This window comes from Anguilla rostrata, chromosome 11, assembly GCF_018555375.3.
Source record: "Anguilla rostrata isolate EN2019 chromosome 11, ASM1855537v3, whole genome shotgun sequence".
Classification (NCBI taxonomy): domain Eukaryota; kingdom Metazoa; phylum Chordata; class Actinopteri; order Anguilliformes; family Anguillidae; genus Anguilla; species Anguilla rostrata.
In genome coordinates, this window is record NC_057943.1 from 35,813,789 (window position 1) to 35,834,079 (window position 20,291).

Below are 20,291 nucleotides of genomic sequence, written 5' to 3' on the forward strand. Positions count from 1 at the left end.
TATCTCCGTGTGATGCAGCGACTGTCCCACAGATGCGAAGCGACAACAGAACACCAACGTCAGCCCTATGTAGCTGGTATCAGTGTGCTGTCTGGGAAGGCTCTCCAGTCATTGATATTAAAATGCCCCATTGTATTTCCTTGAAGTATACTGTAGGAGAAACAGAAAGCCAAATCTGTCCTTTGTAAAAGCCACACTTCCAATATTGAGTATAAAATATTCAGAGTACATAAATGTCTGCCAATGTTGCTTAATTATTTAAGTATTATGAATAGTCATTAATTATTATCCTGCCTTTAATTATCTAACTCCTCAAGTTACTCTGAGCAGTTTGTTCAATAGACGTACACAGGTCATGAAAAGAAAACATGTTGTGTTTAGGATGGAATCTGAGTTGTTTGATGACATCACCGCCGCACTGCCAATGGGAAGGAGGGGTTTGCCCTAGCAGGTTCCATGAGCCAGAGGTGCATTCGAAGGTGATCCATCAGGGTGGCATGATGGCAGGCCCGGGGACTCCGATGAAGGACAGGGACCAGTGGGGAAGTAAACTGGAGTATTTCTTCGCCATGGCCGGAAACGTTGTCGGCTTGGGAAACGTGTGGAGATTCCCGTACCTGTGCTACAAAAACGGAGGAGGTGAGTGAAAAGCAGCAGGAATAATGGCTTTTTACTACCATGGGAGAACGTGTACTGCCAGGCATCTTTGTGAAAAGTGGGAGGGAGCCTGTTTGGCATGCTTTTCCAGATGTATCAATTACTTAAGACATTGTTTGGGATGCACTTTGCACTGCTACTCTTAGGCAGGCTCATTCTCATAGAAATCAAACAGGAACAAACCCTATCTAAAAATGCTTTTCCTTTGTCTTTTTATTTTTCCATTATTATTTATTTTCAGAATTTAAAAAAAAAGTGTGTCTATAAAGACAAAGGTTTTTTGTTAAAATGAGTGGTGGTGCTAGCAGCCAATTCCCAGAACTCTACAAAGTGTTATTTTTGAATTCTGTTTTGATTTGATCTTGAGTGGTTCATTCTTGTGCACAGAACACTTTATATACATTTGTATTTATCTCAAAGGTAGGGTATTCCAACATCAGTTATCTTAAAAGTTGTAAAAGACGGTTGTTAATGTGTGAAATCAAATGAAAAGCAAATTTGCTAAATCAATTTTGACACAAACTCAGTCACTCAATCACTCAGTCACAGTAGATCAATCTCCAAAAGGCACCAGGGTGCATTTCTAGACCACTGTCTCAGTTGCAAATGTCCATTTGTCTACAGAAGACTGACAATGTCTGTCTGTCTGTTAAACAGATTTTACCCAGCAATCCTCAAGGAAAAAGTTTCATTCAGTGGTGTTGAGTATCACGCTTCCCACCCTAAAGATTAAGATGGGTTACTACTTCTATTTTAAATGAGGGGATTGCAGGATTTTTATTACAATGACTCCAAATAAAACTGCAATGTGTACAGGGCCCACTGTCATTCAACATAAAACAAAATGGGCCAATTGCAACCAACTGAGCAAAAATTCTCATCATAAATGATTAGTTGTAATAGTGGACCTGGTCCTAAATGGGAAGCGTGCTTCTGTGTGCAGGACTAAAAAAATATTTAATTCCTGTATAAAAATATTGTGCAAATTTTTTGCATTTCTTGGCAAAAATACCGGCAGCCAACAGCCAGATGTTTGACGTCATTTTGCAGAGGCAAATCTAGATGTTCAGAACAGACCAATTATTGAAACTAGACATTCCACGGGGCTGGCCTCAAAAACCCGGGCCCCACCTCAAAAACCCGGGCCCCACCGGGCGGCCCCACCCCCACACGCCTCCGAGGTTTTTGAGGAGTGCGGCGACGCCGCGTTCCGCTGGGTACCTACGCCCAATCTACTGGCCGCAGACGGTGGTTCAGAGACCGCGTCCCGGCCCGGAACGGCGCCCGGAGAGCCCGTCGAATCAAAGAAGAAGAAAAAAAAAGAAACGGTGCATAATGGAATTTAAATGAAATTATTGGGTTACTTTCCCCTAATAGGAGTATTCCTCGTCCCCTATGTCCTGTTCCTTTTTACCTGTGGGATTCCCCTCTTTGTCCTGGAGACTTCGCTGGGACAGTACACTAGCCAGGGGAGCATTACCTGCTGGAGGAAGATCTGCCCCATCTTTGGAGGTAGCACGCCCAGCATCACATCTCTCTATTACCAGGATTGCAGACACACCACTGAACCTTCATTTTGTTCATTATCATCATATTGTTTATTTTTACATTATTGAGTTCAACATGCCTGGTCAGTACACAACAAATTAGTAAATGTATCTTTTTGGTGTACCTACATATTAGCATCTGCATTAAATATCTATTATACTTCTAGCCAGATGAATCAAAGAACGTTTTGTGAACTTTTGATTATTTGCCATATTTATCTCACATAATAGTCCCTCTGTGTATCTCTCTCAGGACTGGGCTATGGGAGTCAGGTGCTGGTTGTGTATAGTGGAATCTATTACATCATCATTCTGGCCTGGGCATTCCTCTACCTGTTCTCATCCCTCAGCGCGGAGCTCCCCTGGGCCACTTGCGGAAACACCTGGAACACAGGTACGAGAACATACAGCCTGACATTACGCACAGACGCTTTTATACAGTTCTTACACAGTTCATTGATCGCAGCGCGCGCACACCATTCAGGCACCATTCACAAATTTGCTTGCAATGACAGGTTTCGATAGCAAACCTAGTTGCTTGCAGTGACAGGTTTCTGCATCACCTCTTACAGTACACGAGCTTGCGGTGATACACGCAAACGATTCATAGTTTTTGGCTGTCGATCGTGTCAGGATGCGTGGGGGGTTCGGACCCAAATGCAGAGGGGGGAAAACACAAGCTCCAAAAAGGGTAAGAACAAAAGACTTTACTTAACAAAAAAGGGAACAAAGGGAACAAAAAGCCTCGCAGGGCAACTCTTCCAAAACAAAGGAAAACTTCAGAAACACAGGAAAACCAAAAGTCCAAAAAACACATGGGAACAGAACGTGGCAGGAACACGATCAGCGACACACAACCAACAAGGATCCAGCACTGAGTTCAGGAGACGTGAAACTTAAACAGGCCACGACACAGACGAGACACAGGAGGGCACAATGAACAATCAGGCCACAGAGAGGGAAGGGAAAACGAGACAACCAGCAAACAATAATTGGATAATAGAAAACAATACAATTAAGCAGGACACAAAACAGAAGTGCCGCCATCTGGCGGCCCAACAAGGAAAGACAGAGGGAAAACACAGAACCCTGACAGATCGTCTGTTTTGAGAAACAAAACGTTCATCTGACATATGTCATCTGCTGTGATATGGAGTAGGACCATTTTTAATAGGCTAAGGTATTTCATGAAAGGTGATCTTTAATTCGTTGTTCAGAATATAATATTGCATGTCGATGTCATTGTTATTTCACTAACCGTAAACAAACTAATCAGTTGCCCAAATCAGCTTCTTATTGCCATTCTTATTCGTATTAGCCAGCCCAGACCTTTAAATTTCAGGGAGAAATTTCCATCCAAAATGTACCATTTTCAATGAACCTTTATTACTGTATTTGTTTATATAGACAATTTAATATTTATATTATATAGATATACTGTAAATACGCTTGCATGCTTCAGCCCGGAGGGGGGGGGGGGGGGTAGCTCAGTTTTCGAAGCGCATTATCGCCTTTGCAAATAATCGCACAAGCGCGACCGATTTAAGGTGGACCGGAAGTTTCGGGAGATGCGAATCGGGAGCTAGCGTAGCCTACACAGATGTGTCTCAAACTAAAACTCAAATTAAACGCTGATGTAAGAAGCTAGGATACACAGATGTGTCTCAGACCAAAACTCAAACTAAATGCTGACGTAAGAAGCTAACATACACAGATGTGTCTCAAACTAAATGCTGATGTAAGAAGCTACCGTACACAGATGTGTCTCAAACTAAAACTCAAACTAAACGCTGATGTAAGAAGCTAGCGTACACAGATGTGTCTCAAACTAAAACTCAAACTAAACGCTGATGTAAGAAGCTAGCGTACACAGATGTGTCTCAAACTAAAACTCAAACTAAATGCTAATGTAAGAAGCTAGCATACACATGTTCCTCAGACTAAAACTCAAACTAAACGCTGATGTAAGAAGCTAGCATACACATGTTCCTCAGACTAACACTCAGTCCTGTTAGTGCCTCTGATCTGCAGACGCAGGTTGGCCCACAGTTTCGGAACATTACAGCTGCAGGAAGCTCTGCTTGCTCTTTATACTCAACTTTAAGGGATTTAGAATCAAGCATCTGCAGACCAAAGGGCACGTTTGGGCTGAAATTTTTCCAGAAGTTCAGTCATGTATTCACATTCCAAAAGTGTAAGGATTATCCATTCAGCAGGAGATTCATCTGTCCTGTCCCTCTGCCTTGAATTCTGCAGACACATGCATCGCGCTTGGCCAGAACAGCACCACCGACTACTTTGCTGCGGATGCTACATCCCCTGTGATAGAATTTTGGGAGTAAGTGAGAAGTCTGATCTAACTGGCACTCTAGTGCCCCCAGTGGTGAAGTCAGGGCCCCACTACAGCCAGGGAAGCTCAGTTCCCATCTTCTTCCACAGACCGGAAACATACTCGTTTACACTGTTTTTTGGCTCCGTTATTGCAACATGTAACATTAGCAACATCCTCAGATCCACTTGCTGCTTAAATCACTACATCCTCAATCTCCCTTTTGTACCTGCTATTTCATTCCATGATATGCTGGAGGTTCCTGGCAGAACCCTGTTCCTGGAGATCTACCATCTTTGGTTTTCAGTCCAGCCCAAACAAAGCACAGCTCATTCAACAGCTAAAGATCTGCATTGAGCTCCTAATTAGCCGAGTCAAGTGTGCCAACTGAGGGTTGAAATGAAAACCTACAGGATGGTAGCTCTCCAGTAACAGGGATGGGCAGCCCTGCTGTAGCTTTTGAATGAGGGGTGCTTTGTTAGGGTTGGACAGTGCTATATCCTACAGCAGGACAATGATCCCAAACATATTGCTAAAGCAATAGAGGAGTCTTTCAAAGGCAAAAACAAGAAAATTCACGTCAGTCACTCGATCTGAATACAATGGAACATATGTTTCACATGCTGAATAGACGACTTAAGGCAACTAGCCCCCGAAACAAACAGGAGCTGAAGATAGCTGCAGTACAGGTCTGGCAGAGCATCACCAGAGCATACTCAACATCTGGTCATGTCTATGGGTCACAAACTTCAGGCACTAAACATGACTACTTTCATTTCCATAACATTATTATGTCCCAAACATGATGGTGCTCTGAAATGAGAGGGAGGGTATGTATAAAAGTGCTGTAATTTCTACCTGGTGAAATAAGTGTATAAAAATACCCTATAACAAAAGCTGGGAATGTGCAGTTTAACCATAATTGTTTGATAACAAATCTAACAGTGGAGTACAGAACCAAATCAAGAAAAAAAAAATATATTTGTCCCAAACATTATGGAGCTCATTGTATGTGCACTCATGTAAACCCAGAGCATCTAGTAAATGTCCAGATGTGAATACAAATTGTTATTGCACATAAAATTGTTATTGTGCATTTATTTGTTCCATAAAACCTTTTGTTGTTGGTTTTCTTTTGGCTAATGCCCTTAAAGACTGCATTCCTTTCATGGGTACAGGGGAAGGGTCCTGGGCTTGTCTGGAGGGTTAGAGGAGTTGGGAAGTGTACGATGGGAGCTTGCCCTGTGCCTCCTGCTGTCCTGGATCATCTGCTTCTTCTGCGTGTGGAAGGGAGTGAAGTCTACAGGAAAGGTGAAGTCCCCCTGGCTTAAGGCCTCACAGTGACTAATAATGTGGGCTAATGGAGGCTGTGTGGATTTGTGCTGAACTTAAGCATTTTATCCTCAGGTGGTGTACTTCACTGCTACTTTCCCCTACGTGATGTTGGTGGCCCTGCTGATCAGGGGGCTCACCTTGCCTGGAGCCAAAGACGGCATCATCTTTTACCTGTACCCAGACCCAACCCGGCTCACTGACCCCCAGGTAACAATACCTTCCCCATTTAACCCAGACCCAACCTGGTTCACAGACCATCAGGTAACATTACCTTCTGCAATTTAACCCAGACCCAACCCAGCTCACTGACCCTCAGGTAACTTTCCCATCCCCATTTAACCCACACAAGGTAAGGAAACAGGACACACTTTAAAGAACTTAAACACAGCCTAAGACTTTCCTAATGTTTATTTCATAGGTGTGGTTGGATGCAGGAAGCCAGATACTCTATTCCTATGGACTCTGCAATGGATGTCTTACAGCCTTAGGAAGTTATAATAAATATGACAACAACTGCTACAGGTAAGCTACAATACATTCTAATGGTGCTCACAATCTAACCATTAGGAATAGTTACAGTCTGACTTTCCCCGATTCCTCATCTGAAATGAATGACTTCACAAGCTTGTGGTAGCTGTGAGAGAGACTGTGCAGAGAGCCTGTGGTAGCTGTGAGAGAGACTGTGCAGAGAGTCTGTGGTAGCTGTGAGAAAGACTGTGCAGAGAGCCTGTGGTAGCTATGAGAGAGAGAGTGCAGAGAGTCTGTGGCAGCTGTGAGAAAGACTGTGCAGAGAGCCTGTGGTAGCTGTGAGAGAGACTGTGCAGAGAGCCTGTGGTAGCTCTGAGAGAGACTGTGCAGAGAGCCTGTGGTAGCTATGAGAGGGACTGTGCAGAGAGTCTGTGATAGCTGTGAGAAAGACTGTGCAGAGAGCCTGTGGTAGCTGTGAGAGACTGTGCAGAGACCCTGTGGTAGCTCTGAGAGACAATGTGCAGGGAGCCTGTGGTAGCTGTGAGAAAGACTGTGCAGAGAGCCTGTGGTAGCTGTGAGAAAGACTGTGCAGAGAGCCTGTGGTAGCTGTGAGAGAGACTGTGCAGAGAACCTGTGGTAGCTGTGAGAGAGACTGTGCAGAGAGCCTGTGGTAGCTCTGAGAGAGAATGTGCAGAGAGCCTGTGGTAGCTCTGAGAGAGGCTGTGCAGAGAGCTTGTGGTAGCTATGAGAGAGACTATGCAGAGAGCCTGTGGTAGCTATGAGAGAGACTGTGCAGAGAGCCTGTGGTAGCTGTGAGAGAGACTGTGCAGAGAGCCTGTGGTAGCTCTGAGAGAGACTGTGCAGAGAGCCTGTGGTAGCTCTGAGAGAGACTGTGCAGAGAGCCTGTGGTAGCTCTGAGAGAGGCTGTGCAGAGAGCCTGTGGTAGCTGTGAGAGAGACTGTGCAGAGAGCCTGTGGTAGCTCTGAGAGAGACTGTGCAGAGAGCCTGTGGTAGCTCTGAGAGAGACTGTGCAGAGAGCCTGTGGTAGCTGATGTTAGTGATGTTAGATGTGAAACGTGAAACAGGTGTGGCCCTCATCGCCTACCCCTGCCACAGGAAAAGAAGTAGGTTCTACTTCATTAACACCAGTCCAAGACTGAAGGCCAGGATTGGCTATGGAGGAGTGTGCTGAGATGAGTTGGTGACAGAGTTGGGTTTCCTGTGTTGCAGAGACTGTGTGTATCTCTGCTTGCTGAACAGTACAACCAGCTTTGTGGCTGGCTTTGCCATCTTCTCTGTGCTGGGCTTCATGGCCCAGGAGCAAGGAGTGGACATCTCTGTGGTGGCTGAGTCAGGTAAGAACTGCTGAAGCAAATCAGAGCTGAAGCTGAAATATCTGTATTCCAGACACTGTGATCACTGGGCCTTAGTTAAACTCATCACGTTCAACCACATCATTATGAACAGACTGATTTAGTCTGGTTTAAAAAAATTAACTGGCCTATTAACTGTGTTGGTGACCATGAACCCAGGCCCTGAACTGTAAGTGACGATTTGTGACAATTTGTGGATTTTCGATTTCATCAGGGCCCGGCCTGGCCTTCATTGCGTACCCACGGGCGGTGGCCATGATGCCTGTCCCCCAGCTGTGGGCGGTCTTCTTCTTCATCATGATCATCTTGCTGGGGCTTGACAGTCAGGTCAGTCTGAAGGAGAAAAAAAAAATATATATTTTAATTTCATTTAAATGGGAAAAGTGTGTTTTTCCTGAGGATGATAAACACACTAGGGGCCACAGTAATTATCCCTGGGTTCCTGTTCTGCAGTGGGATGGAGTGAAAAAGAAAAAATGAGTTTAGGGAGAAAAGCTGATGCTAAAAGCTGAAGGACGGTAAAAGCTTGGCAGGGAGAACAGATGTTTAAGAGGACAGAGTAAAATCATGGGGCAGGAGATAAAAACATCTCCCTAAATAATGTGACGGATTGTGTAGAGTACTTCATCTGAGACAGGAAGGACGCAGACTTTCAGAGGTATGAGGAATATAATTCCACACATGGGTGTACACTGCCCAAACAACTAGAGAACACTTCCTGTCTTCCTGTAATTATCATTTGGAATCAGGGAGGGAACTAGTTTGTAGTGTTATGGCTCTAGTGACGTGTTGCTGGTCTCACTGGAATGTCTTACGAGTTTGCTGCAGGTCGTGAATGCGATACTATAACTGCATGGCCAGAAGAGTCCAGTCAGTCTAAGTTGAGTGCATTTGTAATCTGTTGTGCACAGGAAGAGAACAATTATTGTGTAAGCTAGAACAGTCCCAACTAGAATTCACTGGTAAAAACAACACTAAAGCATTGGGATAACAGGTATGCCATCCCACCAAGTTATGGCATACAGCATGCAAGATTTTGCCACTTTTTAGGGTTTCCTACAGGAATAACTACAGTGACTCTCAACCCTTAAAAACATTCATTTCTCTACCTTCTGACCCCATTTCAACAGACAGAATTCACAAACAACTTTACACATCCACACAATAGACCCAAACTTACCTGGGGAATTTAGCATATTTGCTTTCTCCTTGTTCTTCTTTTTCCTGCTGATTGCATCACCACAAATGCTGAAGGCCCACAAACAATACATCTCCCCATTGGATATTTAGCTACATCATCCAATAAAAACATTGCATACACACATAATGCACAAACAGTTCATAAAATCATTTAAAAAGCCAGAATAAAGTTTGCAGGTGATCACCAGGACCTAGCCTTTTGGAGGAATGTTCTCTGGCCAGATGAAACAAAAATGGAATTATTTGGCCATAATGATCAGCGCTATGTATGGAGGAAAAAGAGTGAGGCTTTTTATCTGAAGAACACCATCCCAACTGTGAAGCATGGGGGTGGCAGTATCATGTTGTGGGGGTGTTTTGCTGGAAAAGAGACTAGTGCACTTCAGAAAATAGATGGCATCACGATGAAGGAGGATTATCTAGAAATACTGAAGCAACACCACAAGACATCAGCTAGAAAGTTAAAACTTGGTCACAACTGGGTCTTCCTAAGCATACACCCAAAGTTGTACCAAAATGACTTAAAGACTACTAAGTGAAAGTATTGAAGTGGCCATCACAAATCCCTGACCTGAATCCCATAGAAAATGTGTGGACTGAACTGAAAAAGTGTGTCCGAGCAAGGTGGCCCACAAACCTGACTGAGTTACACCAGTTCTGTCAGGACAAATGGGCAAAGATTTCGGCAAAGTATTGTGAGAAGCTTGTGGAAGGGTACCCCAAGCGTTTGATTCAAGTTAAGCAATTAAAAGGCAATGCCACCAAATACTAACAAAGTGTATGTAAACTTTTGACCCACTGGAATTCTGATATAGTGAATTAAAACTGGAATAAATCTGTCTCTAATCGACAGATTATACCCCTGATGCGAACAAAGTAGATGCCCTAATTGACTTGCCAAAAGAAACGTATGGTAACATGAAATATGCGGAGGTCGGAAAAACTTAGCCTAGGTGTATGTAAACTTTGGGCCTCGACTGTATAAGTAACAGAAATCCATTTTCCTTCTCAGTTTGTGAATCAGGAATCGCTGGTCACATCCATCTCAGACATGTACCCCTCCTTCTTTCAAATTGGGCACAGACGCAAACTCTTGCTCCTGTTAATCTGTGTGGTCAGCTTCTTAATTGGCCTGTTTATGGTCACAGAGGTGAGTGAAAAACCTAATTCACAAGGAGTCTCAAACGTTGTCCTGGGACCCCGACTGTGTATACTGGTTTTTGTTACTGCCAATCTGGTGATTGAATAATAATTATTATTATTTTAACAGACCTCTACTCCTTGCCATTTGCTTTTTCTTGAAACTCCAGGAATTGTCCAGGACCCTGTTGATTTTGCCTGTAAAGTCTATAATTTAGTCAGTTTAAAACAACCTGTTTATAAAGAAATCAAGTCATTTAGCACATTACAAAAAATGAAAGCATTAGTTCATCTGACTGATTCAAAGTCCTGGTATTTGAATCTGCAACAATTATTCTTCAGGGCATGCAAAGCTACCCATGCAAAACAGAAATGTGTATGCCTTCATAACAGCTCACTCTCTCCTGATTTTCATCCATGGCAATCCATTCAGCAAGTAATATACGTTCAATTCAGCTGGTCAGTGTTGCATGGAAGAAACCGTACAGAATCATTTAAGGATTATGAAATAATCATCCTTCCTTCTCTCCTTCCCACAGGGTGGCCTGTACATTTTCCTCCTGTTTGATTACTATGCCTGCAGTGGAATGACCCTGCTGGTCTTAGCCATCTTTGAGTCAGTCTGCATTGGCTGGATTTATGGTGAGATACAGTCATGCTATTGGGTCTCAGTGCTGAGGGGGTGGGCGGCCCATAGTCATGCTATTGGGTCTCAGTGCCAGGGGGGGCACACAGTCAGGCTGTTGGGTCTCAGTGCTGAGGCGGCACACAGTCAGGCTGTTGGGTCTCAGTGCTGGGGGGCACACAGTCAGGCTGTTGGGTCTCAGTGTGGGGGGGCCATAGTCATGCTGCTGGGTCTCAGTGCTGAGGGGGCACAAAGTCATGCTGTTGGGTCTCAGTGCTGAGGCGGCACACAGTCATGCTGTTGGGTCTCAGTGCTGAGGCGGCACACAGTCAGGCTGTTGGGTCTCAGTGCTGGGCGGCACACAGTCAGGCTGTTGGGTCTCAGTGCTGGGCGGCACACAGTCAGGCTGTTGGGTCTCAGTGCTGGGGGGCAGGGGCACAGTCATGCTGTTGGGTCTCAGTGCTGAGGCGGCACACAGTCATGCTGTTGGGTCTCAGTGCTGAGGCGGCACACAGTCATGCTGTTGGGTCTTACAGTGAATTGGTGGTGTGGTGCAATAGCCGTCAGTTTGCAGGCAGGCTTGCTTGAACAGACACAAGTGAAATAGGGACACCTTGAGAAGCACCATTTATGATTCCAAATTGGGGGGGAAGTGAAGACACAAAAAGGGGTAAACTTGGTTAAAAAAAAAGCTCCTGAGAGAGGACTGATGCAAAAGAATGGCCGAGTATATTCAGTTCTGTCTTTCAGGTGCTCATCGGCTCTATGACAACATTGAGGATATGATTGGCTATCGGCCTTGGCCACTAGTACGGTACTGCTGGTGCTATATCACACCCATTGTCTACACCGTAAGTACTCATGTTCACCATTGCAGTATATCTAAAGCCTGTATTGTGCTTTTTATGAAACTACTTTATAAAGCAGTAACATCAAGCTTGGATCTCCATAGTGTGCAGCAAGTCCGTCATAGCTGCATTTTAGATTTCATTAACAGGTGTTTATGTTATGAAGTGATTTTCTCAGATAAATTCATTTCCATTAAAAATAATGATGCCTTAATTTGTCCCTCAGGAGGCAGAACAGACACACATTTGACACCCCATATAACACACAGGCCATCTGCACATTTTAACCCCAACAATATGACCCTGAAAGTGCGACAGCAGAAATACCAAGCTGTCATTAAAAAACATAAATGGAAACTCTTTTCATAGAACTTTCAAACAGAAATATCAAAGAGTAATGTACATACACAATTGTCTATATTGTATTGTTTGCCATAAAAATTACTTCCCTCCTGCCCTTATCCATTACCCCTGAACCCTGACCCCTTACCCCTGACGTCTAACCCCTAAGCCATAACCCCAATTCTCTCCGACAGGGCACCTTCATTGCCTCCTTGGTGAAGTACACGCCCCTCATGTTTAACCACACCTATGAGTATCCCTGGTGGGCGTATGTGATTGGTGGGTGTCTTACTCTCTCCTCCACCCTCATGGTTCCTTTCTGGATGGGCTACCAAATCAGCATCACCCCTGGAACATTAAAGGAGGTACGTCCGACTTCCGGGCAGCACGGTGGTGCAGTGGGTAGCACTGTCGCCTCACAGCAAGAAAGGTTGTGGGTTCGAATTTAGAGTCTCCAATCCGCCTACCTGCATGTCTTTGGACTGTGGGAGGAAACCAGAGTACTCAGAGGAAATCCATGCAGACACAGGGAGAACATGCAAAGTGCACACAGAAAGGCCCAGGTTGGATTCGAACCCGCGGCCTTCTTGCTGTGAGGCGACAGTGCGACTGCACCACCGTGCCGCCCTACAGCTGTTCATTTCATTGTGAAAGTAACGTAAGGAAACTATAATGCCAGTCAAGGACAACAAAAAGCACAGAAGGCTGTGAAGTCCAATGAGCTCTTAGGAAATACATTGTAAACAAAGAAAACAGATATGAATGCTTAGCTTTAGTTTACACACCAAAACTTTTATACTTAAAGTAGTACCTCATTGGTAATACAACTGCACGTTTCATGGAAATACATTTTCTTAAATTATACTTATCGATAGGACAATTGCTGAAGTCCTTTATTTCCTCTGAATGAACAGCAGTGTCAGCCATCTTTATTTACCACTTGTAATTTTACTCATTCTCTCTGCTCTGGTCTTGAAATCGTACTCTAATGCTGAACTATCTATCACACCGTCAGGATACAAAATGAACTCCAATGTTCTCTGCTAAAGATGGATACAGGCATTTCTTTAAGGTTTTTATTAAATGTATGCAAAACAAAATTGGTAATGTTATATTGTGATACATGTGCTTATTATTATTATTATTATTATTATTATTATTATTATTATTATGCACTTGCGAACATCCTTGGATGTTTTTTACTTAATGAAGTCCATCATAGCCATATGTATTTTTAGTGAGGTGCAATTTCAAATTATCCGGGTACTGCCTCCACTGCCTGGCATTATTAGAAAATGGGCAGCACAGTGCTGCGGTGGATAGCAGTCACTCTGACCTTTACAGTGTTGGTCTCTGGGCAGCAGTCACAATCTTTATGAGCCTTACAGTGTTGGTCTCTTGGTAGCAGTCACAGTCGTTATGAGCCTTACAGTGTTGGTCTCTTGGTAGCAGTCACAGTCGTTATGAGCCTTACAGTGTTGGTCTTTGGGCAGCAGTCACAATCGTTGTGAGCCTTACTGTGTTGGTCTCCTCTCGCCTCTCAAACTCCACAGAAAGTTCAAGTGCTCTGCACTCCTGCCCCTGAACTGTCGCTCCCCAGGACCAAAAAGGGGGCTCTCTGCCCCCCAACATTCGACACCTTCACAGAGATGTGCACTCTACGCCCCGGCCGGACCCCAGAGTCCCCCTCTGCAATGGCAGCCCACTGCAGCACACCTTCACCTCCAACAAGCGATTTTCAGTGGGTTTAAAAAATAAGGTCACACCCCTCTGCAAACCCTGGGGTCCACCACTGCCAGCTTTGGTGGCTTTCTACACTTAATTTGGGACAGTCTGTTGGTGAGCCAATCAACAGGCACCTCCCGAAAAAACACAAAAAAACACAGACTCTCTGAATGTTGCAAGGACACAAAATGCAACAATCGGCTGCTTTATAATGTTGCCACATATGAACATAGGTATGGAATACAGAGCTGTGCCGGTCTCAAAAGCATCACACAAACCCTCATCACACACAAACCCTCACACAAACCTTCATCACACACAAACCCTCACACAAACCTTCATCACACACAAACCCTCATCACACACAAACCCTCACACACAAACCCTCATCACACAAAAACCCTCACACAAACCCTCATCACACACAAACCCTCAGGAGCAGCTGGAGGGGTCATCAGTCACAGTCTTTTTGGTTGCTCTGCTGATGGACCCTGTGGATCAAGTTTGAAGGAACCGCTTAAATATGTTCAGTTATATGTTTCTGACAAGAATGGTGAGCACAGGCCACTGAATGAGCAGGATGGGTACCGGCAGGAGTCAGGACCCTTCGTTTTCACTGACATAATGATCATTTACCCTTTATAAATATGTCCTGATGCTGTTATAAATGCGTCCTGTTGCTGCTATAAATGCTTCCAGTTGTTCTTATAAATGCTTAATTTTGCTGTTATAAATGCTGTGATATGTAATGTAAAGAATACTTTATGAAAGCCTGGGTAGGCTGTAACATATACAATAAAACCAGACTTTGATAACAAACAGAACTTTCTATGTAGTTATTTACCTTGCTTGAATTTAGTCATCATATTTGCATAGATAATTATTCAAACACGAAGTCATGTGATGGGAAAAATTCTGTTTCTAATTTTATCTTGTGTAGACTGGGAATAGCTTTACATTTAAAAATGCTGTGGGTGGGCTCAAATCAAGTTTAATTTTTTGTAGGAATAAGTTTCAAAAATGCATAGGAATTATTTCTGCAGATCAGTTAAAGGTACGTACATTTCTTTAGAACACTTTTGTTTGTATTTGGTTAAATTTCCTTCACATTCAGACAGATAATAAAAAATCTCTCAGACTGCCCTAGGCTAAAAAGGCGTATACTGATTTTTTTATTTTATTTTTTAAACAAGAATATAAATACTGTGAAAGATCATATTAGGACCAAAATATAATTGAACCAAGAGAGAGACAAGACTCAATTGAACATCGGTTAGGCTTTTCAGCAAGAGCTCAGGGACTTGAAGGGCTTCCAAAGTGATGCTGAGCTTGCAGTGTTTCTGCTGGACAGGTAATTATTTTGCTTGTTCTATTTCTATTAGACAAAAAATCTAGCTCTCTATATTGCTCGTTTCTCCAAACTTACCTTTAAAGAAGGAAAGGATCCCTCCCGCTGCCCCTTCTCGTTCATCCGGTTTGTCTGTCTATCCGTGTGTCTGTTTGTGTCTGTCTGACTGCCTGCCTATCTCTCAGCCTGTCTGTCAGTCTCTGTGTCTGTCTGACTGCCTGCCTATCTGTCAGCCTGTCCCTCTCTGAATGGGCTACTCCATCAGCATGGGGATAATAAAGACTCAACTAACTAACTAGCTGCGAAGGTTGTTTTGTGATTGTTATGTTTTGTTTGTGATAAATAATGATACGTGTGACGTTGTTTTATAAGGTCATTTCCTCTTTTTGGGGTGCGGATTTATTGTTCGTGCAATAAAAGGTACGGTTCTGGTTCCTGAAGTTAATTTTAAATACGAATGTTGATACAATGTTGAATAATGTTTACCTGTTCCTTCATTGCATGTGCACCCTGTTGTTATCGTTTCATTCACTGTAGGCTACCTATTTCTGTCCACTTCAGAAAACCACTTGAACATATAAACTTCTCATTTATTATTACTGCTGGATGCTCATTCGGTTAAGGCACTGCGCTCTGGACCATGCCAGTGCTGACTGTGGCAGCTCCATAAGTAGCTCCATAGGGCGATATACACATTCGCCCAGGGAATAGAAGGGTTTCGTTGGTTAGGGGGTCTCTGTTCATTGCTAACTACTGACCCCTGCTGGTTGATCAGGCTCAGTGTGTTGAGACATTTTTGTAGCAGAAGAACAAATCACAAACCATTTACAGAGTTGTGAAATCATTTACACAGTGGGAAATCCATTCTACAGATTTATGACTTATGCTACAAAAATGCTTGCATATCCATGGACTTATTTCCAGAGCTGCATGTGAAAGGCCTTCCTTTGACTCTGCTCTGTGCAAGTGTAGCTGTCGTCTCCAGTGTGAAACGAAGCAGATGGCTACTCCACGTTTCTGAGGAGGAGAAACATGGATTTCTACGCACTCCCGAATCATATAAGTGTGTGTGTGTGTGTGTGTGTGTGTGTGTGTGTGCATGGGTGCGTGTGTACTCCCCTGTCGCCGCTGTTGCCATGGCTGTGTAGTCACATCCTGAACTTCATATTATTTCGTGACTGAGCAAATAAACTGGCTGGAGGAATAAATATTAAAAATTGTGAAACTGCTGGTCAGATTACAGTATAGCTATTTATTTACCAATGCTATCAGCACGCCATTTTGTATTGTTCTGGCTCAATTTAATCTGTGACGGTACATACAGTGGAAAATCTAGCCCGTAATTCAATTTAATTGGATTTACATGCAGAAATTGTGACTGCTTGGTGTAATATTTACATGTTATTTTTTATCTGTTTTATAAGATGATTTTTAATTTCAGTTTTTACCTTTGCTTTACATTTTGTCATAAAAATTTAAAAAAATCTATATATTAAAGTAGACATCGGATCTAATCTCAATACAAGCTCTTATTTTGGAGAGCTCACACCGAAAGTCTCCAACTGAACTCTCTTTCTGAAAATGTCTGAATCGCTTTTGTATGTAATTTAAAAATATTGCTATTTTCGGGTGTTTCTTTTATATACATGGCATATAATTCCATAGTCTGGATTAACAAATTATTTTATTGCCTGTTGCTGTTACAAAATATACAGATTATTTTATTTAATTATTTTATATATCAGGAACTATTCAATCCTATCTCCAGGAATCCACACGGATCTAAATGGTGTGGGAACTCCGCGCGCGGCGCACTTGAGTTTTATTTTCGTCGTGCAATTTGAACAACGTTAGCCCTGAAGCTAACCTGTGCTGCAGCCAGAAAGAATTAAGTAACTAATAACTTTAATATGTCTGGAATTCCACCTGATTCGTGGCAGCCACCCACTGTGTCACTTGAAACGACGTAAGTGAACAGTAACCCGACTATTTTAGTCCAAGATTGCGTAAAACATTTTGATCAAGTAATATCGTTGGCCATGCTGTCTAGCCAGTCTAACCGAACGCATCAATGTGTTTTGCGTCAGATAACATTGTCATTATTAATAGACTCATGCGAGCTACAAAAAATAAATAAATACAACACTGTCATGTTACTAGTTAGCTGTATTTAGCCTTTTATTTTACTGTCGCTCTTATACAGGGTGATAATGAACAAGCTAACATCTAACCAATATCTTGCAAGCTAATTTAGTTAATCGATTGGGTTTTCTTACATGGATGTCTAGCGATGTCCGCTGGTATTTGGTCAAATGAGCTGATGTAACTGGGGCCAAGTCAACACATGAAACACGTATTTAGCAAAGCATCGTTCCAGTGTTTTAGCTAAATATTGCTTGCTTTGGATTGATTCACTGCAGCTGCCGGGCTGTGTAGTCACGAGCCGGTTGGTGTGATGATGTCCCGTTTGGTTTAGTTGCATTGTGCTTTAAACTCAGGCGTTTTCAGTACAGCAGGGGATGTTGTGTCTCCCCATCGCAGACTGTTCCTAGCTCATGCGCAGGAGCGTGTCTTCACAAAATACAACTTAGGGAAATTTGGGTAAGAGCATAATTGCTGAAAATGTATTCAACCCAGGAAATATTTTGTTTGTTTTTTTTCCTTTAATGTATGCAAATCAAACATACAGGTAAATTGGGGCTTCAACAAAGAGGGGAGAACAAATATTAACAAAGAACGACAAAACATGTTTGCGTTACATTCTGTAGTTTTGTTAATTTCATTAGGAGTTCATAGCATACGGTAGCTCATAATGAAGATGAGGAACTATATGCGAGTTGACTCTTAACGTTCACCTAAAGGAGCCGGCTTGGTTGCAAACTACCCACCTCTAGTCTAGTCCAGATTTCGCGTGGAGGATGTTGTCTATGTGCATTACTACGAGCGTTATGGGCTGGAGCAGACCTGCGCAGGCACAAATCAAATGTCGATTAGATTGTAGTCGTTCTGTTGCGTCCATTGAAAATGTTTGGTGGCGCTCGACAGGTTTAATGGTCTCACTCTGGAGCCCTGGGAAGCACTGTTGGAGGCAGTTTCCCCAGCACCTGATGTCTCTGGCTGACTTAAAAAGAAACACGTTTTACGGACCATAGAAAACGATATGTAATTACAAATTCATAGTCAATATAATTTTTTGAGGAAAAGCAATACTTGTACTCTGCATCTTTCTGCAAGCTATGTAGATGTTTTTTCTTTAATTATTATTTGTCTACATTAAAAAAGTTACCTATAGCACCTTTGAATTGATTATTTAATGCTAGCAAGAATATTTTCATTTGGGAGATATGACTGAGGTTGAGGTAGCGTTAGCGGAAGAAAATGTAAGAAAAAACTGTATGCAGCTGACAATGTTATTGCATTAACAGTTCATCTGTGCATTTTCAGAATGGGGAGGGTTACTGTGGAGTTGTATTGGAAACATGCTCCAAAAACCTGTAAGAACTTTGCTGAGCTGGCAAGAAGGGGTTATTACAACAATACCAAGTTCCACCGTATCATCAAAGACTTCATGGTCCAGGGAGGTGACCCCACTGGCACAGGTGAGCAGGTCTCACCACCTGACCCGAATCCTACACCACCTCTCCTGAGCACTACACCACCTCACCTGAGTTCTATTGTAGTGTTATCATGGGAAATATTCATATTTAAGATTGCTTTCATTATTAATCAGTTGGACTGTAGAAATATGTAAGGGGGGAGGGGGTGGGATTGATACTGTAATCGTGGAAACAGCTCCCCTGATACACCTGTTCTGGCCAATAGCGTTCATGTTAAAGATCTGTTTGGCTGTATAGGGTGTGTGTCTGTGTTTGGCTGTATAGGGTGTGTGTCTGTGTTTGGTTGTATAGGGTGTGTGTCTGTGTTTGGCTGTATAAGGTGTGTGTCTGTTTTTGGCTGTATATGGTGTATGTCTGTGTTTGGCTGTATAGGGTGTGTCCCTGTTTGGTTGTATAGGGTGTGTGTCTGTGTTTGGTTGTATAGGGTGTGTGTCTGTGTTTGGCTGTATAAGGTGTGTGTCTGTGTTTGGCTGTATAGGGTGTGTGTCTGTTTTTGGCTGTATATGGTGTATGTCTGTGTTTGGCTGTATAGGGTGTGTGTCTGTGTTTGGCTGTACAGGATGTGTGTCTGTGTTTGGCTGTATAGGGTGTGTGTCTGTGTTTGGCTGTATAGGGTGTGTGTCTGTGTTTGGCTGTATAAGGTGTGTGTCCGTGTTTGGCTGTATAGGGTGTGTGTCTGTTTTTGGCTGTATATGGTGTATGTCTGTGTTTGGCTGTATAGGGTGTGTGTCTGTGTTTGGTTGTATAGGTTATGTGTCTGTGTTTGGCTGTATAGGTTGTGTGTCTGTGTTTGGCTGTACAGGGTGTGTGTCTGTGTTTGGCTGTATAGGGTGTGTGTCTGTGTTTGGCTGTATAGGGTGTGTGTCTGTGTTTGGCTGTATAAGGTGTGTGTCCGTGTTTGGCTGTATAGGGTGTGTGTCTGTTTTTGGCTGTATATGGTGTATGTCTGTGTTTGGCTGTATAGGGTGTGTGTCTGTGTTTGGTTGTATAGGTTGTGTGTCTGTGTTTGGCTGTATAGGTTGTGTGTCTGTGTTTGGCTGTACAGGGTGTGTGTCTGTGTTTGGCTGTATAGGGTGTGTGTCTGTGTTTGGCTGTACAGGGTGTGTGTCTGTGTTTGGCTGTATAGGGTGTGTGTCTGTGTTTGGCTGTATAAGGTTTGTGTCCGTTGTTCGGTTTTGACTGATGTTGTTCCTTACAGGCCGGGGTGGCGCTTCCATTTATGGAAAACAGTTTGAAGATGAAATCAATCCAGAATTGAAATTCACAGGTGAATTGATTTTGTGGAGATTGTTTGAAATATTGTATTGCTACTACTATTATTATAGTAATAATAGTGGCGTGACAGCAGTCTTATGTTGTCAGGGTATCTATTCTCCTGTAATTGCTGTGAATGATTTGCACTGTTTCAGGGGCAGGGATCGTTGCCATGGCAAACGCAGGCCCAAACACCAACGGAAGCCAGTTTTTCCTGGCGCTGGCGCCCACACAGTGGCTGGACGGGAAACACACCATCTTCGGCAGGGTTTGCCAGGGAATGGCTGTGCTCAGTCGCATTGGCATGGTGGAGACAAACGCTCAAGACCGGCCAGAAGAGGACATCAAAATTATAAGAACGTACTTACCCAATTGACCAACAATACAGATGGGGCTTTTTCCCCAGTTATGTCTTTTTTCCAGTGATTACATTTGCAGGGCAAATAAACATAAATTGGTTTTCAAATAAAATCTTTGCACATA

At 43.2% G+C, this 20,291-nt stretch overlaps 2 protein-coding genes and 2 long non-coding RNA genes across 5 annotated transcripts; 2 read left to right on the forward strand and 2 right to left on the reverse strand.

The window, feature by feature from the left end:
* Positions 1 to 278: 278 nt before the first annotated feature.
* Positions 279 to 2,663, reverse strand: LOC135234755 (uncharacterized). Its single transcript, XR_010324194.1, has 3 exons — positions 2,538 to 2,663; positions 2,072 to 2,194; positions 279 to 622 (listed from the first exon to the last, which is right to left on the reverse strand). It is a non-coding gene; the product is annotated as an uncharacterized LOC135234755 (long non-coding RNA).
* LOC135234753 (sodium- and chloride-dependent GABA transporter 2-like) lies at positions 498 to 13,954 on the forward strand. Its single transcript, XM_064299651.1, has 14 exons — positions 498 to 639; positions 2,035 to 2,169; positions 2,458 to 2,598; positions 4,461 to 4,542; positions 5,712 to 5,844; positions 5,941 to 6,075; positions 6,287 to 6,390; positions 7,567 to 7,691; positions 7,924 to 8,036; positions 9,922 to 10,059; positions 10,589 to 10,691; positions 11,425 to 11,525; positions 12,059 to 12,229; positions 13,418 to 13,954. Exons 1-14 carry the CDS (start codon positions 498 to 500, stop codon positions 13,613 to 13,615), a joined length of 1,821 nt encoding a protein of 606 aa, XP_064155721.1. The 3' UTR covers positions 13,616 to 13,954.
* On the reverse strand, positions 7,580 to 8,964 carry LOC135234756 (uncharacterized). Its single transcript, XR_010324195.1, has 3 exons — positions 8,890 to 8,964; positions 7,950 to 8,042; positions 7,580 to 7,698 (listed from the first exon to the last, which is right to left on the reverse strand). It is a non-coding gene; the product is annotated as an uncharacterized LOC135234756 (long non-coding RNA).
* Positions 13,955 to 16,715: 2,761 nt separating the features above from the next.
* On the forward strand, positions 16,716 to 20,291 carry ppil1 (peptidylprolyl isomerase (cyclophilin)-like 1). Of its 2 annotated transcripts, none has more exons than XM_064299652.1 (4): positions 16,716 to 16,903; positions 18,382 to 18,536; positions 19,753 to 19,821; positions 19,964 to 20,291. In XM_064299652.1, exons 1-4 carry the CDS (start codon positions 16,848 to 16,850, stop codon positions 20,182 to 20,184), a joined length of 501 nt encoding a protein of 166 aa, XP_064155722.1. In that variant the 5' UTR covers positions 16,716 to 16,847; the 3' UTR covers positions 20,185 to 20,291. The 2 variants fall into 2 exon arrangements, with proteins under 2 accessions (XP_064155722.1, XP_064155723.1); XM_064299653.1 differs by lacking the exon at positions 16,716 to 16,903 and adding an exon at positions 17,397 to 17,538.

What these genes read in the sequence shown, in the direction of transcription:
- ppil1 (XM_064299652.1), top strand. Translation starts at nt 16,848, where the DNA reads ATGTCTGGAATTCCACCTGATTCGTGGCAGCCACCCACTGTGTCACTT. An exon ending in AGGTGACCCCACTGGCACAG is followed by an intron (nt 18,537 to 19,752) that starts GTGAGCAGGTCT and finishes TGTTCCTTACAG; the next exon opens with GCCGGGGTGGCGCTTCCATT. An exon ending in TCCAGAATTGAAATTCACAG is followed by an intron (nt 19,822 to 19,963) that starts GTGAATTGATTT and finishes GCACTGTTTCAG; the next exon opens with GGGCAGGGATCGTTGCCATG.
- LOC135234753 (XM_064299651.1), top strand. Translation starts at nt 498, where the DNA reads ATGATGGCAGGCCCGGGGACTCCGATGAAGGACAGGGACCAGTGGGGA. An exon ending in TATGACAACAACTGCTACAG is followed by an intron (nt 6,391 to 7,566) that starts GTAAGCTACAAT and finishes CCTGTGTTGCAG; the next exon opens with AGACTGTGTGTATCTCTGCT. An exon ending in CCCCTGGAACATTAAAGGAG is followed by an intron (nt 12,230 to 13,417) that starts GTACGTCCGACT and finishes CAAACTCCACAG; the next exon opens with AAAGTTCAAGTGCTCTGCAC.